The sequence below is a fragment of the Miscanthus floridulus genome, chromosome 7, assembly GCF_019320115.1.
Source record: "Miscanthus floridulus cultivar M001 chromosome 7, ASM1932011v1, whole genome shotgun sequence".
Lineage (NCBI taxonomy): Eukaryota > Viridiplantae > Streptophyta > Magnoliopsida > Poales > Poaceae > Miscanthus > Miscanthus floridulus.
Genome location: NC_089586.1, coordinates 103,538,678 through 103,565,042, shown reverse-complemented (window position 1 = coordinate 103,565,042; position 26,365 = coordinate 103,538,678). Strand labels below are relative to the sequence as shown.

Below are 26,365 nucleotides of genomic sequence, written 5' to 3'. Positions count from 1 at the left end.
TTGTAGAAACTGAGGACGGGGTGACATATGAATCACGGTCGACCCCTACCGAACCCCATGGGGCTCGAGGGCTCGAGCCACCCGATCCTAGATCAAAAGGCCGAGGTTCAAAGGCCGGCTCATGATGGGTCTATGGTTGCCTCGTGTCGAACAAAGAGCTAGAGGGGAAATGCAGATGAGCCCCAACGGCCTGTGCCCGTCCCATTGAGAAGCGAACAAGGCCATCTCAACCTTCCCATTAGATCCTAGCCTCTAGCTGAGCCCATAGAATCCCCATTGAGGGGGAATCTGTTGAAAGGCGGGTTAAGGAGGAACAAAATGCCCCCTGAGGGTTTTGCCGATCCCATCACAACTGACGAAATCGGATTTCTATTCGAACATGCTCGCTAGCGAGCTCACTGAGCACGTCACTTGAGCCATCAAGGTAAGTGGCGTTGACTCATCCCCTCTGGTTGCAAAAACCGTGGACGGGCGACAGTCACAAAAACAAGATGACCCTTGACTGAATCCCCACCAAGTGTGGGGGCTCGAGGAAGATCGGACTTACAAGGAGACCAAACACACGGTCGTAGAAAAATAGCTAAGACCCTAGGCAGAAGGTATGTGTGAATACAAGAGATGCATTCTCCTAAGTCTCACCATCCTCCCCTCGATTTTCAGTGACATCTGACCCCGGCAATGGCAAAGGGTCGGATCTCACTCGGGGGCTGATAAGGGTATAAATACACCTTTTCTAAAAATAGGCGCTGCGTTAGACCTCTTCTTCATGTTAAGCCTAGCGGCAAAGTTTGCGGAAATGAATAAACTAAGCATGCCTGGTTGAACTACAAAAAACCTATGCCTCGGTGACTACGGTATCTTTGCTCACCAGCGTGATTCAAAGTTTTTTCCTCTTACACCCTGAGCCCTACAGTCTTAACAAATTGAGGGGTCGGAATACGTGAGCCTTCTCTTATCACATACAAAAAGGGAAGGAAACAAATTCAATCAAACGAAACAAAATAGCAAAGTTACAAATTTGTTCTTGATACATAAGGATTGGCAATTGTCTAGAGTATAATGACGCTTATCCAAGATCACCCAACCTAGTTGACTAACTATCCCCTCCGGGGGAGAACTATCTCTTCAACTTTGTCCACCAGGTTCCATGCGATAGGAGCCACCGCCTTCTCTATTTCATTTAGCTTGGAGGCTTCGTAGCCAGGTGCGAAGCCAAGGCTCATTGTCTCCAAGTCGATACTATCGGTGTAGTGGGAGCGGGCGATGGCGAAGGCTTAGGTAATCTCAGAGTGAAGAGCTTCCCTCTCGAGCTGGCGCACCCGCGCCATGATATCTACGGCAGCATAGGCCGTAAGCGAGCTAGTTCCCTCCGGCCGCGCCACCTCTAGGTCATCGAAGACCACCCCGATGGCAGCGTGCAGGAGATCATGCTCATCGCTCTCCGCCTGAAGGATCCTTCATGCCTCAGCAAGCTCCATGACTAGCCCGGCGGAGATGCTCTCGACCTCCAGCCTTCGGGCTACCATGGTTCCAAGATCGGCCCGGAGCGAGCTGACTCCCTATCGTGCCTCATCGTGCTCTCGGATGGCATGGTCGCGCTCTCCGCGGGCCACACCGTGCTTCGAGCAGAGCCTCTCCACCGTCTGGCGTAGCTCATCTCTCTCCCTACATAGCCGAGCAGTAGCCTCGGTGTCTAGGTTCGCCTTCTACTATAGGGCCGTAGACCTCTCCTCGGCTCCCAACTTGAGCTCTCGCTCCTTCTCCACCTTGGCTAAGAGGTCGAGGATCCATTGGCGGGCCTCGGTGTCCCTTTGGAGCAGCTTGTCCCACTCCTTTCGGACTCTAGCGACCTCCTCCTCGTCCTACCACGCCCTTGCCGATAGATCCTAGAATGCCATCTCGGCATCCTCTACGTCCCGACGGGCCTCGGCCTCCCGCTGCCGGAGCCCGGCTGCCTCCTTGGCCAAGGGAGTCAGCTCGGCCACCCATTGTTGGGTGACAGCAAGTGGGTGCTCACATCCCCGCATAGCTGGGCCTCTTCAGCGAGGTAGTCACATTTCACCTTCTACTCATGGAGGAACCGGGATTTCTCCTAGCTACGAGCGATAAGGGACTGAAAAAAGATCAATGTCAAAACACAAAAATACAAGAGGAAAGAAGAAAGCAAGCGGAGAGATTAGGTGGATACCTGGCCAGTAGGAATGATGACGTCACATAGGATGCCCCTGGCCTGGTTCAAGACTTCCATGATGGCCGAGATCCCTTCGTTGAGACTCTCCCGCTCTATGCTCTCGGTAGCATCGTCGAGCGAGAAGAGTATCGACGTTGGGTCTTGAGGATGCATCCACTAGAGCAGTGACTCACCACGCGTGGGCGAGCGGCTACCCCCCAATGTCAGGGCCAAAGGTGAGCCCCGCTAGTCCTCTCCACCACCGCCATGACACCCGAGGACCCTTTGGTCGTGTCTCCCTCCGTCCAGCCCATGTCGGGCGCTGTCACCTGGGTCATCGGTGGCATGGATCATGCCGCATCCTCGGGCACCACTGTGGCTATGTCCGGCTATGCCTAGCTCATCATAGTCGCTACCGCCTCCATCTGCGACGGAGGGGCCTCGATCGGCTGCGTCATGCCCACAGCAGTCGGCACCATGATTGTGAGCGGTAGCTCCGTCCGCTCCAATGTAGGCAGTGGAATCGCTTCCACCGCTGGTTGCTCGGCAACCTCCAAGGGAGTTCCCTCATCCCTGATGATCGTTTGCCCCACCGAGGGCACAGGCACCACCACGGGTGACGCCTGACCAATCGATGAGGCCAGGACGTCGGCTCCGCTCCCACCCAAAGCAAGAGCGACATCGAGCGATGGCCGACGTCTCGCCTGGATGGCGACACTCTTCTTGGGTGCCAGCACCAAAGAGTGGCCCCATCTCAGGATGCTGTAAGAAACAGAAGGCGTGAGTCATGCTAAAAACAGAGAAAAATAGAGAAAACGGAGAAGTCAATGACTTACATCGACGCCGTTGGGCGTAGGATATATTTGGGGGATGAACCCCTAGGTCCTTGCTCTGTCTCCTTGGGATGGGGCCATTTTGAGCCCGCCCCCTGCTCCTAGGCCAAGGGGCTCGCCTCCCTTTCACTCAGGGGCACGGCGGCGGAGCCATCCCCCTCCCTTGGCACCTTAGGCGTGGTGGCAGATCCGCCTGCCCCTGCTAGCACCTCAGGTATGGCGGTAGATCTGCCTGCCCCCACTGACTCTTGAGGCATGGTAGCGGGGTCGCTCCCCTCTACTAACACCTCAGGCGCGGTGGATGGTTCGCTCACCCCTACTTGTTCTAAGGATGGGCCGATGGTTTGGCCCGCCTCCACCATCCTCACGGACTCACTTCCTCCCGCATAAAACAGGAAGGGTCCCTGCATGGATGAGGGGATACCTGTCAGTGTATCCTCACTCTCTAGGTCACTCCGCTCGGTGTCGGCAACTACCTCTTCTTCTTCTTCTTCCTCGTTGTCATCTTCATCACTGTCGGTTTCCTCCAAGCGCTCCCACGCCCACAGCTTCTGCTGCTTCTTCCTCCTCTCGTCCTCCTTTGCCTTTTTCTACCGCTTGGTCGTGGCGCAGTTGGCCGCCATCATGGCTAGATCCTTCAGCAGTGGAGCCGGAAGATCTGTAAGGACAAGCTTCTTCAGCTGGTCCCCCTATCTCAATATCAGCATCAAGAGGTCGAGAGTTTGATTAAAAAAGAGGCACAAGGAAAGAGAACTTATGAAAACAACGTATCTTGGTTCTGGCCGCATTGGGGGATGCCCTGGTACCGGATATAAAAAATCAAGGATGGCACCGGCGGCGTCCCATGGAGGCTCCATCGCCTCCTTAATGCGCTGTGCGACTTCGGAGGAGGAGAGTGCTCCCTCGGTGAGTGTCGTCCCATCGAGTGACGCTCCGAGCACCATCATGTGCAAGGAAAGCGCGCGCCTCATCAGCGGCGCCACCCTCTATGCGTGATAGGCGCCGATGATCTCTGACCCCTTCATGCCCCTCTCCTTCAAAATTTGAACGGCGGCGAGATGGTCCTGGATCTTCTTCTTATCTTTCTCCAGGACTCCCCACCTCCTCCATGATTCTGGGACCTCTTCGATGAGGCACCCGATGAACTCTGTCAAGGGGGCGGCTGCATCGTTCTTGACATAGAACCAATGTAAATGCCACCCCTTGTTGGAGGTCAACAGACGCATCGGTGGATACTCGTTGACGCAGTTGATGCAAAGCTGAATGCCGACACATCCCATCGACACGATTAGCTCCTGCTTCTTCTCCCATTTCTTCAGGAAGGTGACAGTGAAGAAGTACCACCATAGGTCAAAGTGGGGACTGATCCCCAGGAACCCCTCACACAGGGCGATGAACGCCGCAATGTGCTGGATTCCATTAGGATTAAGGTGCTGCAGCTCACCTTGTAGTAATGCAGCAAGCCCCGAAGGAACTTGTGGGCGAGGGTGGTGAATCCCCGCTCGTGGAAGTGAGCGAAGGACACAACATAGCCATCGGGCGACGACGACACGTCCTCATCGCCGGGCAACCGCCACTCCTCGATGGCGGTCCATGCGTAGAGAAGACCGTGATAGACGAGGCCTTCCAGGCACTGGAGGGTGATATCGGATTTGCACCACGGCTCCATTGAATGATTAGGGTGGGTGGATGCGAACTTGACGGTGGCTGAGATGTGAATGCAGGGAGCTTGGGTGATTGGCGGTGGAGGTTGCAGATGCGAAGGCAAGGAGGCAAAGTATGAAACCCTAGGGGCGAACCCTTTGGTTTTATAGGGGCGGTGGATGCAAGGAAGGCAACCGTTCGCTTAGATCTCCATGCCTACCACGATCCACCACCACATCACGTCGTAGGATATACGCCCGTAATCCCTATCCTTTCTCTTCGAAGGCGCACCGGACGTTTTGCCTCCACGATTGAGTCTCAGCCGGGCTGACCCTAGATGGATCCCCATGAACGGGATACCAGGGTCCTATTTAAGCTATCCGGCTAATAAACCATCAAATCTCACAGCCATACCCGCGAAGGGTCCGAATAACCCCCAGGCGATTCTATCCGAATCACCCGAGGGCTCGGGGGCTACACTCGATGGGTGTGCTCGTACATACCCTCTAGCAAGTCGAATCACCCCCAAGCAATTCTATCTGAATCACCTAGGGGCTCGAGGGCTATACCCATAGGGTGCGCTCGTGCGTACCCTCTAGCAAGTCAAATCACCCCCTGGGCGATTCTATCCGAATCACCCGAGGGCTCAGGGGCTACACCCATCGGGTGCGCTCACACGCACCCTCTATCAAGTCAAATCACCCCCGGGCGATTCTATCTGAATCACCTAGGGGCTCGGGGGCTACAGTCGAGGACCAAATACTGGGGTACCCAAAGAGGAGGAGCTAATAACCATCAAACGTTGATGCTTCCGAACAGACAAGAACGCGACTACACCTCTTGCCCAACGCCCGAGGGTTAACTCCATCTCGTCCAACCTCCAAAGGTTGGCTCTGCCTTGCCTGATGTTTGAGAGCAGACTCTGCCTTGCCTGATGTTTGAGAGCAGACTCTGCCTCGCCCGACGTTTGAGGGCGAACTTCGCTTCGCCCAACCCCTAGGGCTGGCTCCGCCTCGCCCGACGTCTGAGGGCGGACTCCGCCTTGCTCGACCCACGGGGGTGGGCTCCGCCTTGCTCAACGTCCGAGGGTAGGCTCCACCTCCTCCAATGTCTAGGGGCAGGCTCCGCCTTGCCCGACGTCCGGGGGCAGGCTCTACCTCGCTCGATGTCCGAGGGCTGGCTTTGCCTCGCCCGATGTCCGGGGGCTGGCTCCGCCTCGCCCAACATCCGGGGGCGGACTCTGCCTCGCCCGACGTTCGGGGGCTGGCTCTGCCTTGCCCGACGTCCGGGGGCTAGCTTTACCTCGCCCGACGTCCGGGGGCAGGCTCCGCCTCGCTCGACGACTGCGCGCTGCTCCTTCATAACTACGCACGCGGATAAGACGGGGCACTCAAGTCAACCGCAATACCGAGGACCATACCCTGCACGCCTACAGGAAAGTACCATCATGATATGATAGAACAGGCGCTTTAAGCCCTTCCAGGCATGTTAGAAGCCCAAACAATGTTATGGGCGCCGACATTTGTCTTACAATGTTATGGGCGCTGGCATTTGCCCTCGGGCATGGATCCTGATGGAAGCATACGACAACCACTACGATCTAGGAGGAAACTCACATCATCTACAGTAATGGACATGGGGTCACTGAGCCATCTGCTCCCCGTAGGGTCACGGTTCAGTGCCCTGGTCTGTCGCACCGCCCACCGGGGAGGGATGGGACGTGCCCACTTGCTGACAAAGCCAGAGCATGGCCCTATCAGGATCAGTGGACATGCACCTAGCATGGAGCTGTCCCTGGCACCATCTACCATGTCAGGAGGGCTCGCTCAGAGGAAAAAGAAGACCCGGCACCTTCGAAGGACCTTTGCCCCTGGTTTTTCTTCTTTCTCCCATCTGTAATCCCTGCTTCCCCTTGGTCTATAAAAGGGAAGGCATGGCATCCCTCTAAAGGAACCGATAGATTCAACACACCACTCATCTCATCACACATAGCTGAGCAGCAACCAAGCTCTTAGTGCCCTTTCAACCTTTCCATCAGAGACCTAGGACCTGTCCCTCTCTCTCTCATTTGTACCCCCTACTACGAACTTTTTAGTGCAAATAACACGAGCAGCAGCCACGAACTGGACATAGGGGCATTCTGTCCGAACCAGTATAAACCTTATGTCTTTTTAGCACACTATCCAGGCCAGACGCGCAATAATACAAATTTACTCATTTGTGCTTACTTAAAACACCGACACATCTCCCCATTGATTCATCATCCAAGTGAGATTGGGAGAGCATCCTAGTGCATTTGCATCGAGTTGAGGCATAGTGATTGTGTTCGCTGTGGGATTTCTTATTACTCTTGGTGGTTGCAACCACCTAGATGACTTGGAGCAGCGGTGGATCATTGAGCAGAAGGTGGTGATTGTTTCCGGCTCCGATCATTCATTATGAGGGGTTCTTATGCCTATTCCCCGTGGGAGATTTGCAAAAGGCAACTCTAGTGGAATCATGGCTTGGTAGTGCCTCTCTAGTGGTTCTTGCGGCGCCCGTGTGGTGGGCTTTGCGTGTGATGCCAATTAGCACGTGAACTAGTTAGTTTGGACTCGCCACTACGTGAACGTAGGTTGTCGACAAGCAACCGAACCACGGAGATAAATCTCGGTGTTCAATTGGTATTCATATTATCACTTGCCCGGTTCGGTATATAGCTCTATCACTTGCGCATTACATTTCCTAGTATACTTGTGGAGAGCTTGTTTGCTTGCTTGTGTAGCTAGTAGAATAGCTTAGTTGTAAATAGTTCTCTTGCCAGATCTCTAGTTTAGAAGTAGTTGCTAGCGTGTGCTTGATTGTGTGAATCCAACCTTAGAGATCATATCAACTAGCTTGTGTATGAGGCTTGCTTGGGGTGCTTTAGAGCTAGAGCAACATTCACTAAGCGCCATCTTATTTGCTAATTAAACTTGCTCTAGTGTCTTTGCAAGAAATTTTATAGGCTATTCACCCCCTCCAAACATTTAGAACCTATCAGTAGGAAATTATGGTAAGCATAGGAAAATCAAAGTAGTGTGGTTTTCAATGTCTCTATGGTATAGTTGCACTGAAATGCATTTGAATTCTTTTGCGCCTCCCATGGGTACCCATAAATATTTGATGGTATTAGTGAGTTTTTGCTACACCTATCCTGCTTTTTTCATAATGGAAATCATAAAATGGGATTGCCTAATGACTTGGGAGATATACTACAAATAATTAAAACATCTAGTTTCATATAATTAAAAGAAACCATGCATAATTAATGGATCATTACAATATGCCACCATCACTTACCTGATTTGCTTTAATTCAAAACACGTACACGGTCCGTAGTTATGATCTTTATATTTATATACCCATGATATTTAGTGAAATAGGTCAATGCATAGGTAGTTTGTTGATAATATCATGTAACAAATCTAAATTATTTGGAGTATATGATTCATCTAGCATTTTATTAGGATGTTGATTTTACAGAAACGTTTCATTGCTGCACAAAACTAGACCTACCTTACCGAGAACCATATACTAATTATCTCAACCTAGAATATCTCAAGTTAAGGCATCTATCCCTAATATTACCGAACAAAAGGTTTATTCGTCATTTGTCACTCACAGTCCTCCAAGTGGGATCCGACAGACTCAATACTTTCTCGTGCCCATACAAGTTAATGTAGTGTGTCGAAGTATGAGACAAAGTCTGATTCCAAAACAAATTGAAATATGTAGTGTTTCCATGGTTTGCCACTTTCTTGCATGCTGGTACAAGTTAGAGCAGGGTGTTCATGCATGGTATAAAGTCCAATCCCCAAACAAATTAGAGTGCACAATGCAATCATTGATAAATCTCTAAACCTCTCGTGCCCATACAATTTAGAGCAGTACAAAGTTTGATCCCAAGGCGTATTAGAACATATAACGCGATCGTTGCACAAATCTCTAAGCCGTCGTCTAGGTAACCACGCGCATATAGCAACTTGCACATTCCGCTGCAAGGCACAAGCATGTTTGCTAGTCGTATACAACAAACCATTAGTTAAAGCTAAAAGACTAAGCACATTGTAATAGATAAAAATCAAAGCGATATATAAGTTAAGAACATGGCATATAACCACATATATAATGTCGCATTACAATAAAACACAAGTGAATACGATAGTAGAACTAACAACCAATCACAAAGCGACTAATAATTACTATCATGATATCATGATGATAGTTCCAACAGTAGAACACATCTATATCTCTTATATCTATATCTATATCTATATCTATATCTATATCTATATCTATATCTAAGATAGGGGTGCAAATGGATCGGATATGGACGGATATCACTGATATTATATTTGTTTTTTTTTCTATTCGGATTCATATTCGAATACAGACAGTGTCGGCTATGTCGGATAGGATATGATTGGATATCGACATTATAAATATGAGATTTGAGTGTCCAGATATGGATACGGTATTGGATGTTGAATACCTGGACTCGGATACAGACATATTTGTACTCCTCTAAACAGATTCGGTCTTGAATATGGTCAGAAAATATTCATACCGTTTACACCCCTACCTCTATATATATATATATATATATATACCCCTTATAAAGCTAATCCCCACTACAAGTTCTACCTGAACATAAAAGCCATCCACATCATCACTCACTAACTATCCACTTCATCTTGCACTAATAGCCATGTCATCCCACTAATTAACTTTCAACCTCTTAATGCAAACGATCCATATCGTCTTCACTAAGCAATTACTACTTTTGATATATAAGATTATAGAAGGCATACATATACTGGTATTTGTTTTACCATTACACCATCTTATAATTCGATTTAATTTTGTTATAGTTTTTTATTAGATTCTTTGATTGTCTTGCCCAATTTTTCTAGCTAAAAATGGATGTAAAAACATATAGATTTAACTCGTACATGCAATGATTTCATTTCTAAGAAAGTCCCGCAGCAATGCGTGGGTTGCGGGGTCTCCTTTGAGTTATGCAGTAGGTGCACTAAGACCATATTCGAATTAGCTACAACTTGTATAGAAGGTCGCTAAGCAGTCTCTAGCTAGTTCAAACAACCAGATTATAAACAAGAGCTTAGAGGATCAAATGTGGACTAACTAATTTGTTTTCTTACAGTCAACATATTCAATGTGTCATTTGTTACAGCCATTCATGTATGGAAATTTCTGCTTACAATAGACAATGTTTCGCATAACCATCGAGTACACCGCCAAGACATACATGAACTGAGATGTTGTTTGGTTTAACTAAATGCAATGTATGTAGTATTTAGTCTCGTTGAAATTATTTGTTTCCACCTATCCATAATCGATTAACGTTGTATTTTAGTTCCTATTCTATACAAGCCTGTAACTGCACCTCTCCTTAAACAATAAGAAAAAACAACATGTTGTTAGTGGCGGATTTAGAAACAAATGCTAGGAGGGGTTTATTTCCTTCGTCTTTTACCTCTAGCCCCTCCTTTAAGCTTCCATGGCTATAATTTATAGAGAGGTTTAGGAGAAGGAGAGGCTATACATTTGCAGCAACAGGATATGTGGTGGGAAAGGGGAGGGAAAGGAAGACTCGGAGCCCCATCTCGGTGCTAGATCCGTCCCTGCATGTCACCTACCTTGAGACGCGGCAGGCCTACGCTTGCAACTGTGCTCATGCGGCCACACATATGCTTGTAGTCAACATGAGAAACTCTACTGAGCTAGGGATGGTAGCGAGTCAGGTAGGTGCGGGTGGAGTAAATTCCCGCCCATGACAAATTAACCGACGACAAAAGTTTCATACCGGTATTGTACCCATAAGTAACATTTTGCACCCGTACCAACACATGATGGGTATGATATCCGCTGGTATCCGTATCCACAAGTTCTGTCACTAGAATAGATGATACCCCCCACCCACGGGTAGGATGCCATCCCTAGCTAAGCCTCACTGCCAGACGGAGAGGTGAAGGAGGAACAATGGTGGCCATTGCACTGAGCACTGGGATAGAGAGGTGAAGGATGAACAGTGGCGTCATCCATGGCAATGGCAAGGTCACCAGTGCAGTGGATCTTGCCCTGTCGTAGAGATTAGGGACTTCTTTTGTGTGTGTTACATTTTCATCATGCATGTATAGATTGCTCTCCTCACCAAGTATCATTTTTCTTCTTGAAATCAGATCGATGACTTTTTTGAAGTCGTGTCTTTTATTGTTCGTCATATTCAAATCTCAAATTGCCGAAGAAGGCTGATCCGTCGGTACTGCACTGCAACACCATAGACATAGTTAAGGCTCGGCGTTTGGCTTTGGCACAAGGAAGGAGGAGGAGCAGCAGCCCCGGACCGGACCCCACCACTCGGCGCGACAGCCCACAGGGATCCCGAACCCGAACCGCACGAGATTCTCGCCGCCACCGCCACCACCACCACAGTCCACATCCCCTCCCTCCTCACTCCCGTCCCGTCGCAGCACAGCCACACAGCACACTCCCCTTGGCCCTTCCCTGCCATCCCACGCGCACAAGAGCATCGCGGAGCCCGCAGCAGACAGGGCGAACAAAAACTGCTCCCGTCGTCGTCTGCTTTCCTCCCCCTTTCCCTCGGCACCCCGCATCCTGCATTACCCCCCTCGCGCGTCCCTCTCCGATCCCTCACCCCCCAGATTCCTCCTGCCTACGCTCGCGGTCGCGGGCCTCTCCTGCCCGCCCGATTTCGCCTCGGAGCTCGTCGTCCCTGGTGTGCTTTTCTCCTCGTGCCGATTCGCTGCGCCTCGTCGCCGGCGACCTCGGCGCTCGCAGGCGGCCGAGTGCAGCAGGGCAGGTCTGCTTCCACGGACGTCTTCGCTGTTTGGGAGGTGGCGCCCACATCCACCGTCTCCTCTGCCGCCTGCCTGCTCTAGTGGGTGCCGGACCTGGGGGTGGAGCGGAGATCCACCCGGGCTTGGATTGCTTTCGTCGTCTTGCTGGTACGTAATCCGAACTTGCTTGTAGATAGATTGTGCTCGGAGTTTGTATTGTTGTGCGGGGCGTATTAATGCTACTACTGTGAGTAATCAATTCGGAATCTTGCTTTATCTACACTCAGCTACCTGTGGATTTGCTTACTATCTGCTGCGCTATTCCCGTCCGTCCATAGTTCGATTATGCTGTTATTTTTCGGGGCGTGATCAGTGCCAGTTGGCGCCACAGGATTTGGTATCCAAGGTGCGGGTGTAATTGACTTCACAAAATCTCGAGGTTTCGGTTCAATGCCCTGCATCTTGTCGTTTCCTGCATAAGTTCCATTTGGTATAGAAGTTAGCTGGGTTATATCAGCATTCTTAGTGTTGGATACTCCAGAGCAGGTTAGCCTGGTAGTTTATGCCACCAATCGGAATGGTACAGAATGGATTGTGCATATTTTGTGCCGCCAGCACATATCACACTCATTCAAAATGGTTATTGCGTGAAAGCTCTGAAAGAAAGCTGCATATCATATTCCCAGTGTTTTTGCATACATGGTTTTGATTAGATACTATTATGTCCATGTGGCTGTTCGTATTGCGGACAAACTTTTGGTCAACATTGCGATTAATTTTCCCTGTTACTTTACCCTTTTGCATGTAAACAGTTCTCATGAAAATGATGTTACACGATTCAATAAAAAGCTATTTTGGGATCTATTTCTTTTGATTTCTATATGATCCCAACAAACCTTTCAAATGATGCCTATTATACTTTGAGTAAACTGTTTCCAATTTGTGTGTTTTTTTAGAGTACGCTACACGTGATGGTTACTCAATTTATTAAAAATCTGAAACTGAATATTCACTTGCAGTTGGCTTTAGAAGTTCTTATGATATTTTGTTTTAGTGCTCCATTATTGTTATTGATATCACCTGGTGTTTGGATATGGTTTCAGGCTTTGAGGTGGAGACAGCACTAAGTTGAAATTGTTATCACACGAGGAAGCAAGAACAGGAAAAACTCACATCTCAGTGTTGCACTCTGTGGAGGGTTCATTGTCGGTCCACCAAACTATTACAGTATTGGAGGTTTTTTGTTGAAGTGCTCCTCATGTTCATCATCTCCAAAGTGTCATAGGCTCATAGCATTGTAGCTGATCAGTCTGCATGATCTTGCTATGAGTACATAGATAAATCATCATCGTATCTGTGTTCAGTATGCCACCATGGTGGGGGAAATCTTCATCCAAAGAAGTGAAAAAGACTGCCAAAGAAAACCTCATCGACACATTTCAGCGTCTCATAAGTTCAAATGAGCAAAAGGGAAGCAGAAAATCACGAGGTAATCGTAAACATGGTAAAGACACAGCTGGTGACAAAGGTTGCTGGTCTACTGCCCAATCCCGCTCAACATCCCCTTCAAAAGAGGTCTCTCGGTGTCAGAGCTTTGCAGCAGATAGACCACCTGCACAACCACTTCCTCTTCCTAAATCACGTGCTAGGGTGACGCGTACTTCTTCTGATATTACCAACTCAAAGTCCACTTTGGAAAAGCATGGCAAAGGACAACTGCTTCCACTCCCCCCAATTCAGCCTAAAAAAAGACCTGAAGCTTCTGAACCTGTTACTGAAGTAGCTACTGCTTCTGTCTCCAGCAACTGTTCTATTGATAGTGATGATCCTGGTGATTCTCGGCTTCAGAGCCCTGTGGGAAATGAGGCTGAAAATGCGACTAGAATTACAGCAACAAGTAGTTCAAGGTATGCCCTCAAGTGCCATGAATAATTGCTTCTTCTTTTATAGGTTTTTGTAATTACTTGAATTCATGCTTATGAATTTTGATTACTCTTCTTGTGAAGTGTTGTGCACAAAGAGCGTTCTAGTGCTATCACAAGAAAGGACACCAAGGAAGTTGCAAAGCCAAACAATGCTTTTCTCAGTAACCAAATCCTGTCAACATCTCCAACAGGAACCGTTGCTGATGGTTATCTATCCAATTTACAAAGCCCCCGACAGATTGCCATGGAGAGTGCTCCGAATAGCTTGATGTCAAGTCCTTCTCGAAGCCTAAGAATTATATGTCCTGATCAGATTCCAACTTCAGCTCTTTGGGCAGTAAAGCCTCATACTGATATAACTTTCCTTGGATCTGGTCAGTGCTCCAGTCCAGGTTCTGGTCAGACATCTGGGCATAATTCAGTGGGAGGTGATATGCTAGGCCCAATCTTTTGGCAGCCTAGCCGAGGTAGTCCAGAGTGTTCACCAATTCCAAGCCCAAGAATGACAAGTCCTGGTCCAAGTTCTAGGGTGCATAGTGGAAGTGTCTCTCCTTTGCATCCAAGAGCTGGTGGGGTCACTCCTGAATCTCCAACAAATCGACATGCTGAAGGGAACAAGAAGCAAACCCACAGATTGCCGCTTCCGCCAATAAGCACGGCTAATATTTCTACCTTTTTGCCAAACAGCTCTACCCCAGCTAGTCCTATATCTCGTAGTCCTGGCAGAACAGAGAATCCACCGAGTCCTGGTTCACGGTGGAAGAAGGGAAAACTGATTGGCCGTGGAACATTTGGCCATGTATATGTTGGTTTTAACAGGTATGCCTTTTTCCATTTTCATTCATGGAAATGGATTATATTCATTTTTGTTTCTATGCTGATTGAAGATATGGTTTTGTGCAAATTTACTTGGGCTGTTTATCATATCAAAGTTTCAGTTTGTGTAGGTAGCCACTAAGCCAAATTACATGTTGAGTTATGAATGTTTAATTTTTGGCTTCTCTTCTTGCAGATGTGTTTTAACTTTTCAGTGCTGCCACTACCGTATAAATAATGATGTTTTAGCATGTTACTATATGTGCTCAGCTTTATTATCCCTTAATAATTTCTCTTGCAGTCTATCACTGGTTTGTGAAACCACAAGTAATACCATGATTTATAGATTGGTATATATGGAAAGGAGTCATTGACACGAATGCTTTACATTAAAAATCCAGATTATCTTCTATTTGTGCTGCAAGAAATTTGGGCTAGAATAGAACATATATTGTAATATAAGTAGTAACAAATTGCTCCAGATCTTAGTTGTTTTCTCTTGTATGGTGCCTTCATTCCTTTTACCTTCAATGATGTGGTCCTGTGAAAACATCATGTCAGATCTCACAATAACTCTAGCTATCATCTGTCTTGACTAGTGTGCACGAAATGTTTTGTTGTACTTGGTCATTATTTGTTTCTTCATTTTAATTGTTTATTGTCATCTATTTCAGTGACAGAGGTGAAATGTGTGCGATGAAGGAGGTTACCCTTTTCGCAGATGATCCTAAATCAAAAGAAAGTGTAAAACAGCTTTGCCAGGTATGGTATTTTGTACATGCTCACACTCAATATTGAGAACTATGTATGTTCATCATTCCTCATGCTGGACTTTCTCTTTTAACATTATTATTTCATTCACAGGAAATATCACTTCTGAGCCGACTGCAGCACCCAAACATTGTGCGATACTATGGATCTGAAACTGTATGAACTGCTAATATACTACATACTATTGTTGCGACTTTCACATTTCCATGATTGCATTGGTAGCTGAACAGTCTATATTTCCTACTCTTCACCACGTTCTTCCTGTAGGGAATAGCAGCAAAAGAAAAAAAAAATGCATGAAACCTGCAGTATTGTATTACCTCTGTCCCAAAAAGAATGCAATTCTAGGTGCATTCTTGGCTGAAGTGTACCAAGTTTGACCAAATATATAGTTAAATATATTAATGTTTATGGCACTAAATAAGTATACTATTAAAATATATCGCATGACAAATCCAATGATACTTATTTGGTATCTTAAATTTTGATACTTTTTTATATATAATTAGTCAAACTCAAGATACTTTAACTCGATACTGTGCTAGAATTGCATTCTTTTCTGGACGGAGGGAGTATAGTTGCTTTTCCCCATGCATCTTGTGATTTTTCTAAATGCATCTCCATATTATATTCAAAACAGGTTGATGATAAGCTTTACATCTACCTGGAGTATGTTTCTGGTGGATCTATACATAAGCTTCTCCAAGAGTACGGCCAGTTTGGTGAACAGGCCATTCGCAGTTATACTAAGCAAATACTTTTGGGCCTAGCTTATTTGCATGCAAAGAATACAGTACACAGGTAACATAATTTGTATAGTTACCCTTTTTCAGTCTATTATTTTATGCCTACTAGTGGTTTGCTATTTTTATCTTTTCTTTTACTTACTCTCTTCATAAATTTGCAGGGACATCAAAGGTGCAAACATATTGGTAGACCCTAATGGCCGTGTAAAGCTTGCTGACTTTGGGATGGCAAAACATGTAAGTTTTCTGCATGTTTTTTTTTTCCTGTTTGTAGAAAATAACTCAAATTTCAAACAATAGTGTTTTATCTTCACCGGAGGAAATGTGACGCCTTCTTTTGTACCTGCACCTCTACTAATAACTACCTGTGCCAGTTCAACCTCTTCTATAGAGCTAACCACTTTATTTTGGCCGTTGATGTCCCTGTTAGCATATCTTCTGCTTGGATTTTCATTGTCAGCCATGCTTTTCACTGGGCAGTAGTTCTGAAGTCTTAGATATGTCTCCAACTTAGCTGAGGGTTTTTATTATACCTTGACTGGTTGTTTTGTTGACTGTGTGTAATAAGTTTCGTCTAAATTTGAGAATGTTTTCTCCCCTCAAGATATGATTCTTATATATACATAATTTTAACCTGCGAGGTCTAAACATCTGTTTTGCTGTTTTATTTCTTAGATCAATGGGCAGCAGTGCCCTTTCTCATTTAAAGGTAGCCCGTATTGGATGGCTCCTGAGGTATTGCTGCAAGTCTTGCATTGTTCCGCTACTTTAGTTATTTTGGTCAGGTTTATATATCTTGACCTTCTTCGCTTATGTTGTGACAAATATGCAGGTTATAAAAAATGCTAGTGGATGTAACCTTGCAGTTGATATATGGAGTTTAGGATGCACAGTCCTAGAGATGGCTACTTCAAAACCACCATGGAGCCAATATGAAGGGGTTAGTGTTAGACTTAAAAGCTATGATTTGTGTTTCTGTAGTGTAAATTTCATTGCTAGGGTAACACACTGTAAGATGTATGATGCATCTTTTGTTGCTAATGCATTGCCAATCAGCAGTTCAAAATTGTATTAACAACTGGACTGGGATTCTTATAGAACAGATGTAAAAAGTAGTAGTTATTATTTTGTGCTGCCATTGAATTTGTTGCAACAGTCTTCATTTTACATAGCATGTTGTGGTGATATTCATTAACAAAAGTATTAACTAAAGTACAGGATGGAAAAGCATCACATTAGAGTCACCAGCAAATTAATGAAGGGGTCCATATACCTTTACCCCCTTTCTCTTGTTTTCACTGTTTTCCTCAAAAACTGATCGATTCTGGTTCTCTGTTTACATCCATGGACGTTAATGTAGTGAACCAAAACATCTAGGTCGGAAACTCTGGACTCTTATGGTTTAAGCTGCAATTAGTCCTTAAACTATTTGTTCAGCATGGCGAGTTGTTTCATTTTACTGCCCTGGTGCTTGTACAGTTCTTATGTCATGATTAGCCAAATAACTATTATCAACTGCATTTTTCACAGAACTATTTCCTTATGCTGCATCTAAGCTTTGGGAGCCATTGAATGCTTTTAAGAATGATGAGAGGGCTAGTTTCACTTTGAATTTCTTGTCACTGAAAAAATTCTTGAAGTGTTGCTACTTGCTAGGAAGAGCAGTTTATAGTACTGATTCCAAGTTATCTTTTGTTTTGTAAGATGCTGTTGTCCTTCACAATGTATAAACATAGCAATCTTTTTATCAATTGTAACCTGGACGCTAACATATCGCTTTACTTTTTTATTTCTCCAATAGATTGCTGCAATGTTTAAGATAGGAAACAGTAAGGAGCTTCCGCCAATACCGGATCACCTCTCAGAAGAGGGGAAAGACTTCATAAGACTGTGCTTGCAACGCGATCCATCCAGCCGTCCAACAGCAGTGGATCTTTTGCAGCATCCATTCGTACGAAATGCACCACCACTTGAAAAATCATCTGCCTCTCATCCACTGGAACAGTTGACGGCTATATCATGCAGAACAAATTCAAAGGTATCAACTGTTTACTCGTGCTGTAGCAATGTTATCTTTCAGCTAATTAACTTGCATGCTTTATTAGCCTGCACACTAATGACTTACATAGAATATTAGGGCCCTATCAATGTATAAGCAGCTGCTTGTTTATTTTTTCGCTGTTCATGTGATCACTACATTCTGTTTGGCTGTCATGTCATTTCAGGTGGTTGAACATGCCAGAAATATGTCCTCGCTTGGTTTGGAAGGCCAATCAATTTTGCAGAGAAGAGCTGCCAAATTTTCTTTGCCAATTAGGTATCATATTCATTTTTTTAATTTATCTGTTAAGTTTGTAAGTTGGTTCCTTTTATGTCCACTCGAAGCAACTTTTCATGGTAGAATGAAATTTAGCTATCATTTGAAAATAGGATGTGTCAGTTGGAGCATTGTCCTAAGTATCACTTATTATATGGTATCCTGATCTGCCCTTTGTTTTGGCTATTGCCTTCTATAATTTGACTATTCAAATCCTATATCATTCTGTGCAAAATTAAATAGCAAAGTACCCACCTGTATAGGGCTTTATGTTTTATACTCTCTTCTGTAGCCTATACTACCGCAGTTTTGCTGTAACTTATTTTTCAATCAACCCAACACCACGCTCCTGTCACAAAATTTACCATTCAATGAGTTTTCTTGTCTATCTCTATTAAAATGTCTGCCCACTAATTATTTACCTCTGTGCAGTGATATCCATATACGGAGTAATATATCTTGTCCTGTATCTCCCTGTGGAAGTCCTCTTCTAAGATCAAGATCTCCACAACATCAACTTGGTAGAATGTCACCCTCTCCAATTTCTAGCCCTAGAACAACTTCGGGTGCTTCAACTCCTCTGACTGGTGGTAGTGGAGCTGTTCCTTTAAACCATGTGAGGCAACCAGCTTACAGAAATGAAGGCTTCACAGTCACATCAAGAGGTTTTGATGACCACATACCTAGCCGGCCTGTTGATCCAGTACATGGACGTTTTATTCGAGTGCAGCAATTTTCTGCGGGTCGTCAGGAGAGGGTAGTCTCTGAAGCTGACATTCTGAGCTCTCAATTTGGAAAGATGAGACATGCAAATGTGTGGGATTCGCATGATAGGCCATTGCATTCTGAGCGTTCCTCTCAGCAGTGCTTTGGGGATCATGTGAAGCTAAAACCTTCACTGGACTTGAGGTCTGGTCCTCGGCACCCTGGACGCAACCATGGCCATTGATTCTCTAGCAAAACTTAATGGATAAGCTTTCAGTCGTGTCTATGTGATAGCTAGTGGTCCTAAGCTGGTTCACCGAAACCTTTAATTGTATCATAGTAGAAGAGATGTTCATTAATTATTTCAGATGCTGACAGTTGGCAGTGGATAAAGATTCTCCAATGTCAATCCCATATTCCCATTACTCTAAAAAAAGGTATGTCCCTTGTCAGAATTTTCTGGTAATCAATGATTATATCTATCTTTGAAAGGGTGAGAAAATTACAATCAGTAATATATACTGTAGAATAGAAAATAACTGTTATAAGTTCTTTACATTATCAACTACTTGGCTCGTTTACTAGTTCTATACAACGCAAAATGAACAAGTTACATGAGTGCAATAGTTTTGCCTAGTTGTTTTAATGAACAAGTTCATTGTCCCTTAAAATGCGTCTGAGTGACATCATTGTTTGGTATACAATTTAGTTTTCAAACTGTATGCTTTGGTTATTTATCAACTGATTTTGGTAAAATTCTGAAACATAACCTAATATGGGAAATGGGAAAACTAAATTCCAGTATCACCATTCAATCTTCGATTCATGTAATTGCACACTGAAATTTGTTGAATTGCCTTCTTGATTGACAGATGAGACATGCCCTGTGAGGAAGGGGATGTTGTATACTAGACTGTCCAGATACCGAAGGACCCAAAACAGTGACTCTGAACCTGTATACTCTTACTCTCGTATCTACAGCAATTTAGTTTTCGTTTTCTTTTATGGGTTTGGAGGCCATTGTACAGAAGGGAACTCTCAACAAGAAACTCAGATTAAAAGGCACAGGAGAAAGCAAGTGAGCCATTCACCAACCTTTTCTTTTTCTTTTTTTAATCTTATAACAGATACATGTATGCCGGCTGCTCACTGTAAAGTGTTGGTTCAGCTCTGGTTGTAATACCGGTTCGATCCATTAAACGTATCCGTTACTCTGAATATCATGTGAAGAGTCTAATCGTTAATCAAATTAACTGGTCCAGTTCTAAAGCAGATTTTCCCCCCTCGTATGACATCTCTTTTCGAACGGGTGTATGCCGCTTGAGTCCTGACGAACTGGTGTACGGTGCCTGCTTCAAGATCACCACCAGTTCGCCACACCTGCCTTCTGGGATGGATCATGTGATGTCTACCATCCAGTGGAGAGATTGAAAAAAAAAAAAGTGGTCCGGTGAAAATGCGGCTGTGGTAAAGGCGCCTATACCGTATGCATCATGCATCTATCGTTTGCACCCTTCACATCCGAAAACGGCTTGGCGGCTTGCGAGTTGCGAGGCAAAACGATCAAGGAACAGCCCATGTGCCATGGCGTAGAGTACGCAGGCAGCAATGCATTAGCCATTAGGTCCCAGGGTCCCCCATCCAACATACTCCGTAAGTCTTTTACACCTGTCGTCCATCATCTTCGTCCTCCTCACTCCAATCATGGCGCTGTGAGAAGGCCACCAGCTCACCACCCCACTAGGTCCACCATTGCTGCAGATTCAAATGAAGCACTGAAGCTTGTTTTGATCCACTAATGGTTGCGCTACGTTCTATACCTATTTTATCATCGGTGTCAAATTGTTACTAAGTATGTATGTGGTTCGCGATGCATTGGCGGCCGCTTTCTTTCATGTGTTAGCCTTAGTTTCCAGGCGGCATATCCGATGAGAATGCGAATCCAGTGCTAATTCTGTTGAAACAAAATAAAACCAAGAAAAATCTGAATCAATTTGACTTCGATGCAAATTTCACAAGATAGATAGTTTCACATTTTCACATGACATGTGCCCTTTCTTACCAAGACCCCAACGCATAAAAGGAGACGAGGAACCCTTGCAGCAAATGGCAATAACTTAAATTCTCCATGATGGAAGAAAAACATACACAGCTGAGCTCGGTACAGGAATACACAAAGTCCTGGGTTCAGATAACAGAACAGTGCAGCAGCAGTGAGCAGTCTTGAAGAGAGACGAGGAATCGACAGCGGAACTAGGCGTGGGCAGACAAAGACATCACAGGAAGACACTCGTTCTTCGGACTGGCATGTCTCGGCATGGCCGCGACAGCTTAAGACCTGCTCTTGAACGGGATGGCCCTGATGATCACCTGGTGGTAGATGGCAGCCAGGGCAGCGCCAATGAAGGGGCCGACCCAGAAGATCCACTGCAAAACAATCATAGGAACAGGAAGAGGGTGTCAATACCCAGAATTATATATTATCCCATACACAGCCTAGATTAATACATGCCAACTACATGGATGGAGACAAGCCTTTGTGATAAGATTAACACACAGCTATAATTATAGGTCATGACTGTCAATGGCATGCCACTATGATTGCTGCAAAATTGAAAGACAGTGGCTACATGTCTGATATTTCGATGGAGACATTACACTAGCACTGTTCGCCTAAACAGCTGTTTAGCCCGTTTAAACACCGTGTAAACGCTACACAGTGGTATGTCGTTTCTGTTTAATCATCCGTCTAGCCCGTTTAATTGGCCGTTTAACCCGTTTAATGGACCGTTTAGCCCGAATAATGGCTAAACAGTAGGAGACCAACTGTTTACCATTTAGCGTTTAGGAAAACACTGACTGCGAGTGGTACCAAACTGTTGGAAACCGAAAGTTGGTGAGAGAGGAATCGAGAGTTGCTCCACTCACATGGTCGCTCCAGGCGTGTTCCCTGTTGTAGATGATGGCAGCGCCAAGGCTCCTAGCTGGGTTGATGCCAGTGCCAGTAATGGGGATGGTGGCAAGGTGGACCAGGAACACCGCGAACCCAATTGGCAGTGGGGCAAGGATCTGTTTTCACCAAATAAGGATTTCATTCATGGTAAGTCTTAACACAATATGAAAATATGTATTGAAGAGTATGCATATATTTTCAATTTGTTGAAACACAATATTAAATAATCAGCTAAATTCCAGTTCGATAAGACATAAGACCTAGAGTTCATCAGTTCATTACATGTCGTTTCTTATGTCATCAAAGATAATAAATACTTAAGGAGTTCATTTCATCAGTACGTGCACAATCTATGAGCTGCATTAAGTTCAACATCAGAAATTCATAAGTCAGAACACAAATTACAACCATCATCTTATATTTTAGTTGCAAATGTGAATTCAAGCAGAACTCTTAGCAGTTGAGCCAACTAGGAAAGTGAAGGACGAAGAGTACTTACAGGAACATGGGAGTCCCTGGCATTCCTCTTGGCATCAGTGGCCGAGAAGACGGTGTAGACCAGGATGAAGGTGCCAACGATCTCAGCACCAAGGCCATCACCCTTGGTGTAGCCAGGGGCGACAACATTGGCACCACCACCGTTGCCCATGTAAAGCCCCTGCTGGAAGCCCTTCACCACTCCAGCTCCACAGATGGCACCCAGGCATTGCATGATAATGTAGAAGATGGCCCTAGTCAGGGACAGCTTCCTGGCCAAGAACAGCCCGAAAGTCACAGCTGGGTTGATGTGTCCTCCTGTTGCAGTAGCAGGTAACAACCATTAGTGGTGCCCTTGGTTATTGTAGTTGTGTTCTTGGTTTATGCTTGCTGAATAGTATGGATTCTTTCACAGTTTGATGCTTTGAGATTAAGCATGTATCCGGAGTCAATACACATAACATGACCAGAAAAATACTATACAAATTCACAACAATACATGTTTAATTAACCATATGTAGGACCACTATTACTTTGAAGATGGAATGACCACTGTAGGTTAACTTATATAGTTTTCTATGTACACACCTCACAAGTTACATATAGGATCGTCTAATACCTCATTTCTTTGTTTATCTCGAGTGAGCGACACTTAGCTAATTAAAATTATGCCTTTTGCATTTTAATCTTTAAATAATTACTGACGAAACTGTGGGCCAAAGTGCTACATCAGAGATGAACTACAGGTAGCAGTTGATGATGCCTTTGCATAATTACAAGCAGCACATGCTATAGTAGTACAGAGTATGTTACATGACAAAAATATTTATTGCAGGACAAATCTCCCTGGGTGCAAATAAGGTACAATCTGGTACCAAGCAAAAGGCCAAAAGGGAAGAGGCTTAAGATCTGTTTTCTTTTTAGTAAACCGGGGCTTGCTAACCCCCATGCTCACGGCATATAACTGTGAAGGGCTATATGCTGGAAACAAAGGAACATCTTGTAAATGTAAGAAAGCTCTACTGCTTCAAAAGAAATAAGAAATTTAACAGATTCTCAGCTACTAATGCTAATATCGGCTAAATAAATTTATCTTTTCCCCCTTCTTTAGTGCTACCGACTGTAATCAGGATATCCAAGAGTAGCAAGTGGATTAGAAGTCTCACAAACACAATATGTCAGAGCCATATGGCAAAGTGGATTTGTTGCCTATACAAGTTGCTCTTGTTTCTTTTCCCCAAAACACTTTTGTTTCAATATCTCGGAAATTTGCACACTAAAAGCTTTGCTAAGTCGTTACCATGGAGGGTTGTTACTGAGCTAAGCAAGCTAAAGGCAAAATTAGCCGTAGCAACAGGGGGCGAGACCGCCCCGCGAGAGAAAACAGACTCGAGAAAACAACGCAAAGTGTAACAAATAATTGCAGTAAATAAATTAATAAAGTTCATCGCATGTTGGCTGGAAAAAATAGAAGAAGCCACTGCAGCAACAAGGAAGGAAGGAGAGCTGACCGGAGATGCCGGCGGTGCAGTAGACGAGCGCGAAGATCATCCCTCCGAAGGACCAGGCGATGCCCTGGATGCCGACGGTGGCGCACTTGGAGGTGGACTTGGAGACGCCCATGACGGTGAGGATGGTGATGTAGAGGAAGAGGAAGGTGGCGACGAACTCGGCGATGCCCGCGCGGTAGAAGGACCAGGACTTGAGCTCCCCGGGCTCGAACAGCGGCGCCGGCGGGGGCTCCTTGTAGTCCTTGTCGTCCCCGGCGCCCTGCGCCGCCGTCCCAATGGGCTGCCGCTCCGAAAACTTGTTGGCGCCCAGGCGCACGTCCTCCTCCTTCCCCTCCATTTTTCGCTCCTCGCCTCTCTCCTGCCTTGCGCGCTTGGGGGCTCGGTGGTTTCTTGAAGCAGCGGTGCGTGTCTGTGACTGTGAGGTGGTGTGGCTCGGCGGATTATAAAGGCAGGAGGGAGCTCGGGAGCAGGTCAGCTAGCGAGGAGAGTGAGCGAGACAGACACTGTTCTTTCTTTTTCCCTGGAGGAAGGACACTGATGAGGAGGTGCTTCTGGAACGGAAGAGAAGGTGGCGAGCACGGGAGTGGGGGACGGGGCCCACGGGCAGTTGGTTAGATTCCGTTTCCTCCTGCATTATTTCCAGGCTTATCCAATTTGGTATTTTTCTTGTTTCTAGCGAAATAATGTTGAAAATAAATGTAACAGTACAGAAGGATGCAGTTCGATTCTTTTTTATTAGGCACCGTTCAGTCGCAGGGAAATAGTGCACTGGAATGATTCCAACCAGGAATTATAGTTTAATTTTATAACCGTGTATGAGAAGGAACGATTCCTGGGCAGGAATCAGCTAAACCAACGAGCCGGCCCTTAGCCAATCTATAGAAGGGATGGAGTTGGATCCTTTTTTAACCAATCCGATTTGGTGCAATAGTGGTCAAAAGAAATGGTTCATATATATTTTTTTTGCCAAGAAAATGAAGCAGAAGATATATGCTTGCTTGCAATATTCTTTTGTTGCACTCATCGTTTGCTAGGCTCCCTGAGTGTCCGGGATCCGAAGCCAAAGGCAACGCAGAGCTCACTCACTGATCCAAAGCCACACGTCCACAGCCACGCAAGGACAGCAACGGGTGCGCGGAGCTTACCGTTCGAGCAACGCTGTCCTCTGCCTTTTGTTATCATCTTTCTGTGTCACTGTTCCAGTGTCGTGCGGCATATGATACGTTCGGCTCCAGGGGGTGTTTACTTTCTAAATCATCTATGGAGTATTAAATATAGATTATTTATAAAACTAAATATACAGATTGAGATGGTTTTACGAGACATATTTTTTAAGCCTAATTAGTCCCTGGTTTGATAACGTGGTGCTACAGTAAACATATGCTAATGACAAATTAATTAGACTTAATAAATTCGTTTCGTGGTTACTGACGGATTCTGTAATTTATTTTTTTATTAGTATCCGAACACCATATGCGACACCCCTACGTGATACCTTCTAAACTTTAGTCCCTGAATTCAAACACCCCCTTAAACGGTGGCACGCTGATAAAGGCTCTGTTCGCTTAAACTTATCGGCCTGGCTTATCAGACCATGAAACAGTATTTTCTCTTATAACAAATCAGCTTCAGCCGGTCAGCCGTAGAAACCATGAGCCGAAAAGTTTAAGCAGGGCGACGGCACTACTGGAAGCAGCTTAGGAGTTACTGCACAGAATTTACTGTTCCTGTAATTGCTTTTAGCATATGCTAATAGCGCTTGATTTCATTCGTTGCGTTGGATGAGCGATGGAACATGAACCTAACCTCTTTGCTTTATTGTTCGGTAATGGTGTGGTCGTCCAAAAGCATCGCCGGTGCGAAGAACTGCAGTGCAATTCACCTCAGGCCTACTGGCCATCATCATCAGCAACTTACCGAGGATAGAATCCGGGGTATCCGCTGCTACTTTTAAAAAGAATTCAGGCCATTGCGGTTCGCTTAAGCTACTTTTCAGTTATGAACACTATTTTACTCTCACAATATTTTAGCATAAGAATCAGTATAAGCCAAATTTCAGCATAAACGAACAGGGTAATTATCTTAAGTAGTGGAGCCCATATCCTGAATTCCTGATACCAGCTATCCATGATCCATCCGTATGGTGCATTTTTTTTTTTTTTTTGGATTCAAGCCATACGCTGCATGGCGTTTCTCCTTTCGATTGTGAAAAGTCAAAAGTCCCGATGGACCAAAACCTGCAGACCCATCCAGTTGGTGACAACGCCGGTGAAAGGCAAGCATGCCAAACAGTTAAGGACCACCCATGAATGAATCGTGCTGCAAAACTTGTATACTGCATATCTGAAAATCTACTGCAACGGGAGGTAAAAACTTTGCTGCTGCCTGCAACTGGCAGGGTACTTGCCACTCTCCTCTTTTTATATATAAAAAAATCTCCTATAAAATTCGAAGGAATTGAAAAGGCCAGTGATCGTCTTCCAATCAAGGGGGCTGGAATCGTGCAGATTTTCCAAAGCGATTCAGGGCCCCATTCCCATTCCACAGCTAGGGGGCAGGGGAATCTTTACACCGAAGCGCGCTTGATGAATGACGATGATTGAGGCCTTGAGGTTGAGGGCAACGACTCAACGAGCCACTCCTGCAGATGGAAAC

At 45.5% G+C, this 26,365-nt stretch overlaps 2 protein-coding genes across 2 annotated transcripts; one reads left to right on the top strand and one right to left on the bottom strand.

The window, feature by feature from the left end:
- The first annotated feature begins 11,177 nt into the window (after positions 1 to 11,177).
- Positions 11,178 to 19,987, top strand: LOC136467458 (mitogen-activated protein kinase kinase kinase YODA-like). The gene is made up of 13 exons (XM_066466172.1): positions 11,178 to 11,657; positions 12,593 to 13,396; positions 13,496 to 14,233; positions 14,905 to 14,992; positions 15,095 to 15,157; positions 15,642 to 15,802; positions 15,909 to 15,984; positions 16,423 to 16,482; positions 16,580 to 16,687; positions 17,549 to 17,785; positions 17,973 to 18,064; positions 18,497 to 19,206; positions 19,642 to 19,987. Exons 2-12 carry the CDS (start codon positions 12,855 to 12,857, stop codon positions 19,011 to 19,013), a joined length of 2,682 nt encoding a protein of 893 aa, XP_066322269.1. The 5' UTR covers positions 11,178 to 11,657; positions 12,593 to 12,854; the 3' UTR covers positions 19,014 to 19,206; positions 19,642 to 19,987.
- An 879-nt stretch (positions 19,988 to 20,866) lies between these two features.
- Positions 20,867 to 24,203, bottom strand: LOC136467459 (aquaporin PIP1-2-like). The gene is made up of 4 exons (XM_066466173.1): positions 23,711 to 24,203; positions 22,222 to 22,517; positions 21,698 to 21,838; positions 20,867 to 21,196 (listed from the first exon to the last, which is right to left on the bottom strand). Exons 1-4 carry the CDS (start codon positions 24,045 to 24,047, stop codon positions 21,101 to 21,103), a joined length of 870 nt encoding a protein of 289 aa, XP_066322270.1. The 5' UTR covers positions 24,048 to 24,203; the 3' UTR covers positions 20,867 to 21,100.
- Positions 24,204 to 26,365: the final 2,162 nt, after the last annotated feature.

What these genes read in the sequence shown, in the direction of transcription:
- LOC136467458 (XM_066466172.1), top strand. Translation starts at nt 12,855, where the DNA reads ATGCCACCATGGTGGGGGAAATCTTCATCCAAAGAAGTGAAAAAGACT. An exon ending in GCAAAGAATACAGTACACAG is followed by an intron (nt 15,803 to 15,908) that starts GTAACATAATTT and finishes ATAAATTTGCAG; the next exon opens with GGACATCAAAGGTGCAAACA. An exon ending in CATGGAGCCAATATGAAGGG is followed by an intron (nt 16,688 to 17,548) that starts GTTAGTGTTAGA and finishes TTTCTCCAATAG; the next exon opens with ATTGCTGCAATGTTTAAGAT.
- LOC136467459 (XM_066466173.1), bottom strand. Translation starts at nt 24,047, where the DNA reads ATGGAGGGGAAGGAGGAGGACGTGCGCCTGGGCGCCAACAAGTTTTCG. An exon ending in CCAGGGACTCCCATGTTCCT is followed by an intron (nt 21,839 to 22,221) that starts GTAAGTACTCTT and finishes TGGTGAAAACAG; the next exon opens with ATCCTTGCCCCACTGCCAAT. An exon ending in AACACGCCTGGAGCGACCAT is followed by an intron (nt 21,197 to 21,697) that starts GTGAGTGGAGCA and finishes ATTGTTTTGCAG; the next exon opens with TGGATCTTCTGGGTCGGCCC.